The 13672-nt window shown below is 40.3% G+C and overlaps 1 protein-coding gene across 1 annotated transcript; it reads right to left on the minus strand.

Moving 5' to 3' along the window:
• Positions 1-2525: 2525 nt before the first annotated feature.
• On the minus strand, positions 2526-7471 carry LOC126402029 (inosine-uridine preferring nucleoside hydrolase-like). The gene is made up of 8 exons (XM_050063673.1): positions 7373-7471; positions 5685-5862; positions 5357-5536; positions 4929-5040; positions 4695-4831; positions 4492-4569; positions 2829-2945; positions 2526-2745 (listed from the first exon to the last, which is right to left on the minus strand). The coding sequence occupies exons 2-8, from the start codon at positions 5859-5861 to the stop codon at positions 2593-2595; spliced, it is 954 nt and encodes a 317-aa protein (XP_049919630.1). The 5' UTR covers position 5862; positions 7373-7471; the 3' UTR covers positions 2526-2592.
• Between the last annotated feature and the right edge of the window lie 6201 nt (positions 7472-13672).

Genomic DNA, 13672 nt, shown 5'->3' on the forward strand with positions numbered 1-13672 from the left:
AATGACCTAATCACCTAATCATCATCAGCTGTGTGACAAAGGTGTGGTCCATATAACAGATCAGTGTGCCCGTGTCTCAGTATGTTTGTTAATCTTGAAGAAGGCCCAAAGGCTGGATCGTCATCAAAATAAAAGATCTGCATATGGAGCCAGAGTGTGTGACACTTGTTTACTACAATCAAGTCTATTACCAGTGATCAGCACTTCATTATAATTCTTGATGTGCATTACTTTTATACATTAAATGTTTTGATGTTTTGCCTCTAAACTGCCATTCGTCTAGCTGGTGTGTCAGCGTCAGCTCACCTCACCACAGCTTGAGTGTTTGTGCTTTTGCTGTCTGATATATTCAGACTTTGGGCAACGTGAAGCTTTTCTTGCTCTGTATTTCAGCTCTTCTTTAGGTAAAGCAGCTCAGCTTCCAGCTCTGCCAGATTTATATCTTGTGTCTTCAATCTGTATTAAATCGAAAGACAGGAAATAATCTGGCACATAACCCCCCTGTAAAACAAACTGTTTTCACACTGCAGTTTTGTATGTTCACTTTGGACAGAGCCAGGAAAGCTGTTTCCCCCTGCATCCAGTCTTTATGCTAAGCTAAGCTAACTGTCTACTGTCGTCATCCTAGGTTTGTTTATATTCTGTTTTCCTGTGGATTTTGTTTTGGAGTTTTCTGTTTGTGTTCCTTGTTTCATGTTATTCATTCATGTTTAATCTGATTCCTGTTTTATTTTGTAGATTCTCTCCTCATGTGTCATGTCTGGTTTTACTTCCTGTCTTTGTGTGTTTTCCCGCCTGTTTTCTGTCACACTTGTCTCGTTAGTCCCTCCATGTTCCCAGAGTCTTCCCTTCACACCTGTTCTGTATTAGTCTTGTTTGCTCCACCCTTGTTGTTAGCCAGTCTCCCTCCTTTTGCCCATGTCTTCCTACTCCAGCTGTGTCTCGTTCTTGTGATTAGTTTCCTGTGTATATATACCTGTGTGTTTCTCTTTGTTCTTTGTCAGTTTGTCTGTGTTCCTCCTGGGTGCGTTCTTTTGTTCATCCTGCATTCATCCCTGTTAGTCGTGTTTTTCACGATTGGTTTTCAGTTTAGTTTTTGTTCTGCTTTCATTCAGACTTTGAGTTGCCTGCCTGTATTGGATGTTTTCAATCAGCGACATTAAAGCTCGCTTTTTGTTAAAAACTCAAACTGTCTGTTAGTCTGCATTTGGGTCCTCCTCTGAACTGACTCGTGACACTAACTCCTGGACCTGGAGAGCTTTTTCATCAAACCCACACAGAAGTGGAAACAAACTGGCACCCAGCTGTGCTGCTGGAGGCAATGTGGAGAAATCATGGTTGCACATGCCCATATTTTCTGGTCTTGTCCTTTTATTCAGACTTTCTGGAAGGAAGTCGCAACAATCATTTCAAAAGCTTTGGCTTTTAGTATCAGTACAACATTCACATCCCTTTGTCTTTGACACATCCCTGATGGACTCAGTAAAGATTATATCTATCTACTCAAGATCATGCTGACAGCAAGTAAAAAGGCCATTACTAAAATACTGGCTCCAGAAAAACTGTCCCACTGCTCGCCTCTTTATTAATACTGTTAATCACTCACACCTTTTGGAACAGATGACATATTGTAGAACATATTTATTTAGCCAATGAGACAGATGTCACATGATAATTGTATGTACCATATATGAAACCTTACTTTAGGTTAGTGTTCATAAATGTTCATAAACTAAATGCATTAAAAAAACTGAGCTATTTACTAATTGACACGCTTGCCTGACATGACTGATTACTGTTGATCAGGTGAAAACAAAAAGTCCCACAACTTCTTCTTCTTTGATGCATAATTCAACCATTCAACCATTCATAAAAACAACATTTCACCATTACATTCAGCAGCCTACACCTGACTTAACATGGCCTGGCTTTGTGGTCAAAAACTGTTCAAAATACTGTTTCTCTTTACTTTTCGAAGGTACTGCAGCTGCCCTTAAAAAGTATATAGTGTTGCATGCAATATGCACACAATTGGGACATACTACTTCCTCATTATGTCACGCCCTAAACTTTTGCCACGTTTGCCACTTTGCCAATAAACAGAGATCGCCTCCGAAGATATATCTCCCTCTTTATATCTACACAACGGAGACATCACTAGAGTCCACCGGTTACATAGCAACACCTGTCCCTGAATAAATGGCTCCTGCCTATGTTGACAGATACTCATGATAGAACAGTGGCCCCTACAGGACAAATTAGCATACCACATACATTTTACACCAGGGATGACTTTACTGATAGTCTGATTTTTGTTATGCCACACCCATGTGCGCACAAATTATTGCTTTGTTCAGATTTGTCTCAAGGCAATTGAATCGAACGCAACTCTTATCCAAGAGGCTTCTGATGAAGCCTCTTGGATAAGAGGTGAAACGTCTTCTAAGACAAAACCAAGTCCAGTTGCGTTCGATTCAATTGCCTTGAGATAACTATGACCTAGATGAATGAGAATATCCACAGGCTTGTTCAGATTTGCTTTATTTACTTTGTTGAACCAAATTTATGCTTTCAGCTTGTTACAGTAAATTTCTACTTCAGTGAATTCATGAGCATTTTTTTAAATTTCTCCAGGTCGACTTTCTTCATGATGACAGCCTTGTGTTTCTTCTTGAGCTGCTCCATGTAGTCAAGCACCATCATGCCTTGGGTGTAGGTCCCCTCCAGCTCCACTGTAACTGCGACCTGGAGGAGGATCATGAGACGTTGTTGGGCAATGACTTGAGCTGACATGATGTTTTTAAGATATAAAAGCAGCAGATACTCACCTTTTCACTCTCAGTTATGAGTGTGTCATCGATGGCGGCAGCCAAAGCATAGGTGTCACAGGAATTAAACCCTTTGCCTGCTGTAATCTCCTTCTGATATTCTGCTGACCTCGCTTTCTGCAGAGACAATACATGATGAATTCATGTTAGACATGTTGTAGTCTGAGTGGGCGGAAGTTTGCTGCATAGATCAGCCTCTCATTGGGCGGAACGAGCCACCCGCTGAAGTCCCGCCCTACTACCTCTGGTTGTGTAGCAGTTTTCAACCGTTTTCAACACGTCCTTTACTAACTTTTGCGGTGTTTGATCTTGCGGGGATGTAGCCATTTTTCTGCCATGGATTGCGTCCTGTAGCAGATATTTTTTGTGGCCGTGTTACACCAAAACCTGTTTCCCCCCAAATATTTTTGCAAGCGCACTGCCCAGAACGATTGTGATTGGTTGAAAGAAATACAAGCAGCGGGGGCGTTTTTTTCCTCCAATCTCAAAGTGAGAGTGGGCCCAGCGGTGAGGGAGACTAGACATGTTGTGACCCGACACTGTTTTTTCCCCCCTTATTTATTGTTATAAATCTTTTAAAGATACACTTGATACATAACACTCAATGGGAAACCCATTTCCACCAATGTGATGAAAAAAATACCCTGTAAGTCACAATAATGAGAAACTTAGAATCTTAGAATCTGAAAATAATGAGAAACGGTACTAAGTTATGACTTTGAGAAAGTTTTTGATTGTAACTCACTATTTTTGAGATACTAAATTCTTGTTTGAGATACAAAGTCATTACTTTGAGATAATTTGTCATTATTTTGAGATACTAACTCATATTTCAAGAAAAATTCTTATTATTTTGTGAAAGTTTTTCATTATTTCAAGAAAGTTTGTGTTATATTGACTTACTGGATCTTTTTTTCATCACGGGCTTCCACACAATTGTGTCAATCATATCTAGATATTAAAAAAAAAAGAAGAAGAAGGTTTGTGGGTGCAAACTCTTGGGATTAAAGGGGCCTGTACTGTGGATGTACCTTTATATTTTCACTTGTGATTTATGGATGATTTAGCTTTTGCTAGCACATTTTGGGGTTAGGTTTGGAGAGGATATTCTGCACACAGCCCAAAAAGCTTTAGCAAGCCCTGGCAAGCCTTTTTGAAATGTTGTATAATTATAAGTAAAAAGAAATTAAATAGTACCCGTAGGTTATATGGCATAATCACCCGTCTGAAAACATTGCATACTTGTCTCAACATGCTCTGTGGTGCATGCTGTACTATAAGCACAGTTTTCTGAGGCTTACTGTCAGCTTCCACAAAATATGACAGTTTTCCTCGTATTAACACAATATGCATGTAAGAGTGTGAATATTATAAAGGTTAATTTAAATATCATGCAAAATGAATTCCCAGACATTGTATAAACATATGTAAAAAAAAAACAAAATGCATGTATGTTGAATTTTGATAATGATGCTCCCTTTAACTTTTAATTTATTTCTGCATTAGGCATGGGAGCACATCGGTTTCTATGGTGTGACCCAGTGTGATTTCAACTTTTTCAGTAAACGTTTTAATTCATGTCAGACTGAAGTTACTGTACCTCCAGGTCATGAATGGCTTTTTTGATATTTAGAGGGAATGCCACCACAATGCACACTCTTACCGTCATTGAAAGGTGTGTAATCTTTTTCATGAATGCAGCTTTTTCGGTTTTCATGTCCAGCCAAGGGCCACAGAAAGACTGAGGGAGGTAAACAGACAGTGTTCAGCATTATTACGTCTCTTTTCACATGACTTTAAACTTAAATTCTGTTGTGTTAAACCTAAGAAGGGAAGTCTTTACCCTCTTAGTTAGCTCAAACTCACCCACGGCAGGCTGTTCCTGCAGGTGAACTCCCATGTGGCGATGTAGGTGGGGCAGGTGTAGCGGTCCAGCACAATGTAGGCAGCCTCAGAGTCAGCTACAAAGTTAAACTCTCCACACGCTGTGGTGTTACCCCTGGCTGCACACACACATACACATCATTCTCTGTACTCATACACTGTTAGTGAATAAGAAACAGATTGAATATATTTCAGAGTTAACAACAGATAACATACATTCCATGTTTCCACCCATGATGTAGAGCGCCTTCAGTTTCTCAGGGAGGGAAGGCTCCAGTTGCACTGCGACAGCCAGGTTAGTGAGGGGCGCTGTAGCCACTAGAGTCACCTGTAGACAGCAACAGCAAAGAAACACAGAATTAGTCTTATGAAGAACTTCCTGTAGGAACTATTTTCTTTCTACCAAACTACACCTACCAACTGCATCACTGCGCAGACGGAAGCATGCAGTTTAACTAGCACCACTAAGCTAGCCATTGTTAAAGCCCAGCCAAGGAGGACGCCATTACATGTCACGCTGTCACAAGCACGAGCCTCTTGTCCATGAGTAGATACACACTTCCTTCTGCGCAGTGATATGGTTGTAGGGTGTTACCCTCAAATTTCATCATGTTAACAAGATGTTGGATGGAGTGAGGTCTCACCTCTCCAGGGTTCGCTTTCACCATCTTGATCAGGGCCTTCACAGCGTTTCTCTTCTGCAGCAGCTCCAGACCTGGAGCATCTGGATCTGGGACGTCACCCAGCCCGTCCTTCCCGTGGTAATCTCCAGCATGTTGTTTACGGGCCAGCAGGGGCTTTGAGCAGCCTTTATACACTGGGATCTGTGGAGTATGATATGTTGTGCTTTATGCAGCATCATGTGTGGGTCATATCTTCAGTTCTAGCTGCACATTAACCCCTTCAATATCCCAAACTACCAATTTCTGTTGACACACCAATGACTGAAGTTACAGTCCGCAACAAACTTACATCCAGCCTGTTGCAGACTTTCAGGACACGCAGTGTGTTCTTGAGGACATTCTCCAGGGGTGTGTTGCCATGGCAGCAGGTGATTCCCAAAATCTCCACATCGGGGGCCGCCAGGGCCAACATGATGGCCTGGGCATCATCCACACCTGTGTCCACATCGAGGATTAACTTCTTCATCCTATGTTTAACAGCAAGAAAAGGTTAACACCTAAAGAGTATGTAATTACACATACTTTACGAAAGGTTTAAGTCTTAAAATAGAGGACTCAAGGCGCTGCTGTTCAGGAAAACACAGTCTGAAATAGACAGATTGAGCCCGTTCATGCTTGAATTCTGACTTTTTCAGTCAAGATTTGTTCCCTATGTGTTTTTATTCCTCTTTAGGCATGAAAAGACAAATTGACGTTCATTTTTTAACATGCATTTTTCCACGGCCACTTGTGAAAACCTTGCTTCTGACCCCTCAGTTAACCATAGATCTTATTTCAGGCATCTAACAAAAAACTCACTGACTTCAAAACGAGGGAACCAGGAGTGCTAAAATGCTAACTCATTCCTGGGGCAAACTATAACTTGAAAACCAGGCCCCCAGGAAGTGTGCTGGGCTTTGAAGCCAATTTTCACAGTGGACGAACAGTGAAATTACAACTTCCGAGCCTGTCATGTGATGTCAGTGGGTCCAAACAGACTTTTTCCAGTAAACTTATATGGCAAAAGAGAGGTCCGTTAGTCAGTGGATTCATTTTTTTTTTGCCTCAAAGCCCCGCAGAATGACCCGTTTTAGTATCAGAAATTGATTTATACGGTCCAGTAACATTTAGAAAGTCTAGAGGAGTTACATACTCTCTCTACATGACACTATACATGTCAGTCCACGATCAGCCCCTTTCGCCTCTTAGCCTGAAAGCAGAAGCTCTGAAGAAAATGCTAAGTTAGTGTTTGGCTAGCTACGTAGGATTAGCTTAAAAGAGAGGCTGTTAAAGTTAATGGTAAAAGGTTGCATCTCATACGTCTTCACATATAATGAATTAAAAAGTGGATTATTGCTTTATTTGGCCTCATAACTGTTCACTACAGCGTCATGTTGTAGTGTGGTTCAAATAGCAGTTGGCACAGTTTGCAGGGGTGTGTCTTGTACGCTACAAATGGAATGTGCCTACAGCTATACATGTCTCCAATGATGATGTGTCCAGGGACACAATAAAAAGGTTGAACAATAATTGCTGTAATCATGAGCAGCTGGTGTAATATGAGCAACATACCATTAGGTGTGGCAGGGCAGAGAAGAGCATTGTTCAAAAGATTACATGCAAACCATTTAAAGTAGTTCTAAACACTTCAGAAAGTTGCGATTAAATATTTGAAATATTGTTATAGTTAATCTTATTTGATATGGATATTATAATAGCATTAGAATTGTGCATTTATCCACAAGAATCACATGCACTGTGTTTAGTGCAAAATGCTACTTTGAAAAATCTGTCCACAGGAGGCTTTTTAAATGTTAAAATACATCTACACTAAGGACAAAATACAATACATTACAATACTCTTGCTTGCAGATGACATATCAGGGGATTATTGTTGTTTCTAAGAATTGTCTTTTAAAAGTAACCATTGCAGGGCTTTACTCGTGCTAATACACACTTTTAAATGTCTGTGGTTTGAAAATATTGGAAAATTCTCACCTGGCTAGTAGATCCTGACGGATGTTTACTGATGTGCTGACAGTGGAGAGGCAGCTGCTGACTGCCTGAACCTGAAGAGCAGCCTTTTAAAGGTCAGAGACACACCTCAGGGGTGGTGCAAATAAGACAATCCCCCCACTCCGAGGTGTGTTTCTGTATGTGAGAAATACCTAAAAGCCTCTCAAGTAGGTGGCTTTCATTTTAGTAAGTTTGGCTCACATTTAAATGGCATGACTTAACCATCAGTGGTGTTTTGTTTCACAAACCACTTTAAGAGGATATCTTTTTCATTCTTTCATTCTTTCTTTCTGTTTGTTATTTACACAATGCTGCATTGAGACTCAGCTGCAAAAGAAAAATGTTGAGAGCAAGTCACTTTGTGGCTGTCTTGAAATAACTATTAAAGAGGAACCTGCATTCATCCTGAGGGTGGACAAAGCGTCTGTAAACCGGCATTGGTTTGGTCACATACAAATGAGTTTTGCTTTCCAAGGAATTAGATGCTGTTTAACTGCTAGATAAAGGTGAATGGGTATGTTTTTCTTAAAGGAAGAGAAAGAATCGATTTGAACAGTATGATGCAACTTAATGTCTCCACTGTGTCAGAAAATAAAGAATAACCCATCCCATGGGCATAGCGGACACAGGGTACGCGTGGGACATGTCCCCCGCACTTCCCATAAATGTGCCCTCTGTCCCCTGCACTTTTTACAGTCGTTTAACCCTTTTTAACATGTAGTAACGTGTTTTTCCGAGTCGTCTTAATGAACACCATTGAACTGTGTATTAACTATGTTCAGCAAACCAGCCAGCAAGAAGCAAAAAACCTTGCACAGTTTCTTCCAAACAAACCGTGTAAGTTGAGTAATGCTTTTGCATGTAGATAATGTTAGCTAAATGATGACTAATTAATAGATGCCAATATATCAAGTTAAGCTAGTTAACAAGAATACTAATGTTATTGTTACCTATGTTAAATCACAATTCTTGAGAATTTGGATAAAACAGGTTTTAATTTTGAAAAGAAAATATTTTAAATATTGAGAAATATTAAGTTATATGATTATAGAACAAGACAAACAAAAACAAACAAAACAAAACAAAAAAATAGAAAACAAATCAGGAACTAAATCAAAATATTTCTGGATGTGAAAATCTTCACAAAATCAACATCTTGACCCAGTCCCTTTCTCTTGACTCTAGGCTGTCCTCTTTCCCCTTTTCTTCAAATCACAGATACTTTTTAGCTTCTGCTTCTCTACTGTTATTCCATCTTCGCTTTTCTTTCTCAGGCATTCCTCTTTTAACTCTGCCTCACTATATACATTTTCTCTCTCCACTTCTTTGAGTATTCCCTAATTCTTCTTGTTCACTCCTCCACTTCAGTCAGCTTTATTGGGAAGCATATGCTGAATATGTTTTTCCTCTATGAAGTTCATGACTTCAGCAGACAGGTGGTAGAGCTCCCTCGTCCTGCTTGCACGACCCGGTGATGAAGGCTCCATCAGTTTGAATAGAATAGAAAAGATTATGTTCAACTCATATGAAGCACATATCCTTTTTTGGTTTTGGATGGAATTGCGTGTTGGGTCCATGGGGGTAAAAAAATAACCCCACTTGAACATCTTGATGTTGAGCATCCACAGTGACAGTCTTTGCTAACCACCAATGTTGGTCATATATGACTGCAAACCAATCACCACAATTAATCCCCCCAGCAGGTATATCTGTCATAGTCCCGTCAGGACCACTCTTGGGTTCTTGCTCCATTTCCTCCATCAGCATTACCAAAGGCCACCTCTTCTTCCTCACTGCAATAGAACCATCATGTTCCTCAGCCTGGACCCTGGCATGTGTGTTTTCAGTCAACTGAAATATTGTTGGGCTGAAACACTGGCACGTCTGTGGCTCACTGTAGAAACATGACAATGATCTGCAGTGGATGCCGTTTCCGTAAGCTGTGATCTGATAGATTTTCCTCGTTGCTGGTACAACTTTTAGTGGTTGAGAAAGGAGTGCATCATATGTCTGCATGTAAGCTTCAGTAATATGATAGAGATAAGTACTGCGCAGGCTTTTCCCAGCCAGCTCATGAAAGATCTTGCCATCCACAATGTCATTCCCCTGTAGTAGAAGGTGGTCTGCAGTCCTTTTCACAGTTCCCCCAATGCCATCTGGAGCTCCCTTCCCATGTTGGGTGGCGAAGAAGTTCCAGGTTGTTCTCTGAAAACCCAGTGTTGGAGGGACACTGCACAGGAGAAAGAAGTTTTTCTTGTTTTTGTATTGCTTGCTGGGGCCATCTGACCAAAAGTGAATGGTATCAACATTTGGAAACTTTAAACGAATATCTCTGAGGACTGGTTCCATGTGTGTCCAAATGGTAGACGCATCCTGTCGCTTGAATTCTGATACTGTACAAAACCCTGTTTTCACTTCTTTTGTGTAGTACATGCCAGTGTGCAGATTGAGCTGTAGGAGGTTCTGACCAAAATGACATGACTGTATCTCAGAACTATATTTGCATTTCCATGCCTCAGAAAAGTCCACATGCACAATCACTGTGCTTTCATTACAGCTCTGTATCATGCGCCTGTATTCCCTGGACTGGTTCTGAACCAAGCACACGTGTGGTGTAGTTTCACTCTTTAGTTTGTCTTCATTCAGTTTGATGAGCTCTGCCAGCGTGCCATTGTGTGTCACAAGTCTTGTATTGTAGTAAAGTCCATCTGCTGTGTGGTCCTGAACTCATTCCCACTGCTGCCATTCAACATCTATGCACTCCTGCTGTGGTGTGGGACATGTTTGCTTGTGGAGACACCAGGTGCAGGAGCGCAGAAGACATGCCTCGCTTGTCTGAGAACAACACACAAGTTCAAGACTATCCTCCAATTTACTAGACTTTACAATACCATTTTAAAAGATTTTTTCATATTTTTTTATTAAATTGAACTGACAATCTCTTGTCTGAGGACAACTGATTTTGAGGGTAATGAGGTGACATATAATCATATAATTCATTAAATTAAAATCTAACTCATGAAATAAGTTTATATTTGTGTAAAAGACCCTCAGATGATCAACTCGGATTATTTTATTCATGAAAATGTTATTTATTTTTAACAGAATTAGCAATTTTCTTAGTGGGACATGTTTTATCCAAATTCTCAAGAATCAGTGACTTGCTAGCTAGTTTCATGCTAGGAATAAACCCACTCCTCCTTAATAAGAACCTGTGCTCACTATTGCTTTGCACATATTTTTTAAATCTTTATTGCTACAATATACAGAGCAGGGTCTGGGATGAGACAGTGGACCAGAGGCCAGCAAGGATGATCATGCAGGGTCTTCACAGGTGAGGAGAGAATATAACTGGCTGAGAAAAAATATCTATAGCATAAAAGTGACTTTGCAATTAATTTCCACAGCTATGTCACCACTACTATTGTTAATTCTATTTCTAAATTTTGCTTTGCACATTTATTATCTATATTATTGCAATAGATAGAAGAGGCTATATTATTGCAATAGATAGAAGAGGGACAGGGAGAAACCAGGCAGGTATTTGGCACTTAATTATGTGGCTACTCACCCTATAGATGCTCGAGGGTCATTCTGTGTCAACTCAACCAGTGTGGCAGCTAAAACTTTAGATTTTGATAGTATATAATTTTAAAGAACTAAAGTCAGTCCCCTGGTGCTGTACTGTGGCTGTTTGTGGTTATGTGGTTCTTTAGCCACTAAGGAGAGGTGCAATTGAATGTGAGAGGATGATATATCACTCAATAGACCTCTGAACAATTTGTCCCCCTCACTTCTGAAATGATGGCTACGCCCCTGACCCATCCATCCATCCATTTTCATCCACTTATGTGGGGCCAGGTTGCAGGGGTAGCAGGCCAAGCAAAGCCCCCAGATGTCCCTCTCCCCAGCAACACTTTCCAGCTCCTCCTGGGGGACCCCAAGGTGTTCCCAGGCTAGATGAGGTGTGCAATCCCTCCAGCAGTGGGACGTGTAATAACCTAGATAAATGGAAATCAATCAATCTTACCCAAAATGGTAATTGCTCCTAAGTTTAACGACAAATCATTGATGAGACCAGTGACGATTTCTACAGGAATTTTCAAGCAGTATGATCAGATAATGAAGGACTATTTATGTAATGGAAAGAAACCTACAATCAGCATGCAAAAGCTTGGATGGACACAAAAAAGAAAAGGAAATCACAGCCCCATTCAAACCAACTGAGGCCTTGTCACAGAATGCTGTGGGTAGTCTAAGTAGTGAGGAGAGGAATCCAGTCTTGCAACACAGTGTGGGCGAAGTAACATGAGATGGTTTCATATCTCATTTATCTGTTATAATCTATCTATTTGAATAGGGCTAAAAACTTGTTTGTGAGATCCTTGCTGGTGAAGGAATTTGAATAAGATTGGAGACCTGTATTAGGGATAGGGGATTTTTGTAATTTTAAGAGATTAGTGAGCATTTCAGACTGAATCAGAGGAGAGATTTTTGGAGGGACCTCCAGTGAAGAAATCGTTTCAGAGCAAGGCAGTGATTTTGCAATATACTGAGTGTAAGAGCCATTTAAGCACATATTCATATTAGGTAAAAATGTCTGTGTTGATATGACATATCATATACGTTCTGATAGTATTTAGGTTTGCACGTCAGTTTCTGTATATTTTGAATAATGTATAGTAGTGGACTATGCTAAGGGTATGTTTATATTTCCTTTATTTCTGTGTGAGAATACAGGCACAAGTAATTTACAACAGGCATGGTGCAAAGAGGCAGTTTAGTGTGCATGGCAAAAGGAGATTGTTTACAACGTTGTGTGTAAAGGTGACGTGAAGTCTATTTTTGAACAAACACATCATACTGATAGAAAATATCAATTATTTTTTCCCATGTTAAGACAGGTGTAAGTACCAAATGTGTCCGGGCTGCCAGATTTGTCCGGGGTCCCCCGCTAACTGATGACATCACGCATTATGATTCGCTTTATGGCAGTCACAAATCCTGATTGGTTGTAGCCATGGTTGTGGCTGGAAGTTTGAGGAAATGGTTGTAGCTAACGTTAGAGAGTTTGAGGAGAGAATTAAAAATAATAAATCTAAAGTTTTCTCTTCAGCTGTATGCTGAATGAAGTATTAAAACATTAACCTGACAAGCGGCAAACATTAACGAGATCGGCTCGGTTCGGATTAGCCTTCTTACGAGATCAGCTCGGTTCGGATTAGCCTTCTTTTAAGTTAGCACTTCTTACGAGATCAGCTCGGTTCGGATTAGCCTTCTTTTAAGTTAGCATTAAGCTAACGGCTAGCAGCTAATAATAAAATGGCAAAAAAGAAGAGAAATGCATAAGAAACATAAGAAATTACTGTTAGATCGGCTCGTGGTCGGAAGGTGTCTCACAAATCAATGTACAATGTTTCACAAATCCAGGGTTAGTGTATCATACACTATATTTATGTGTAGGCTATCTGTATACAGTATGAAAAATAAATAAACATAACAGCATGTAATTGTAATTAACTTTATGTTATTTCTTTCTTTGTTTTGGGACCCTGAACACTGGCTGCACTGACCCTTGGAGCAATAGGTTCATTCGAGATGAGCCAGGCCTGCGCAGATTCAATCACCGGCAATGGGCGCACAATGCATGCCGGTTAGTTTTGTGTCCGACTTCATCCCAACTTGCTCTGACATATTACAAAAGTGGACGGCGATAAAACTGCGAAATATGAACCTTATAGTCAAGCACTGTTTATTTAGCCCCTGTAGTTGAGGGAACAGGTTAAACTGATATGATGCTGATTTACAGGAGAATTCATGTAAAATGGAGGATAAACCATGAACATAAACTACAGATCACCTGTAAAGCATTTTAATAAATGAATCTATCATACTTAAAACAACTGGAGACTGAAAACAAACTGATATATGGGTCTGATCACTTTTTTAATGAATTGACATCATTCCAGACAGGATGTAAGCGTGTCTGTGACTTCCTGTACGGACTGAAGGCTGCTGGAAACTGTCGGGAAACTGTCCGACTTCACCGCAGCTTTTTGTCACCGCCCCCCGCTGCGGCCACGTGCTCTTGTGTACTTTCCAGGTGAGGCGCAGTTCATCTCGAACGAGCCTATAGCTGTTATGCTGTCAAATACACATATTTGTGAAACATTGTACATTGATTTGCCCTCCGACCACGAGCCGATCTAACAGTAATTTCTTATGTTTCTTATGCATTTCTCTTCTTTTTAGCCATTTTATTATTAGCCGCTAGCCGTTAGC

This window comes from Epinephelus moara, chromosome 15 (genome assembly GCF_006386435.1).
Source record: "Epinephelus moara isolate mb chromosome 15, YSFRI_EMoa_1.0, whole genome shotgun sequence".
Lineage (NCBI taxonomy): Eukaryota > Metazoa > Chordata > Actinopteri > Perciformes > Serranidae > Epinephelus > Epinephelus moara.

Bases quoted from the DNA above. Each gene is read 5' to 3' on its own strand.
- LOC126402029 (XM_050063673.1), bottom strand. From the start codon at position 5,861: ATGAAGAAGTTAATCCTCGATGTGGACACAGGTGTGGATGATGCCCAG. The intron at 5,537-5,684 runs GTAAGTTTGTTG...CATACTCCACAG, and splicing joins AAGTCTGCAACAGGCTGGAT to ATCCCAGTGTATAAAGGCTG. The intron at 4,570-4,694 runs GTGAGTTTGAGC...TACCTCCCTCAG, and splicing joins GCAGGAACAGCCTGCCGTGG to TCTTTCTGTGGCCCTTGGCT.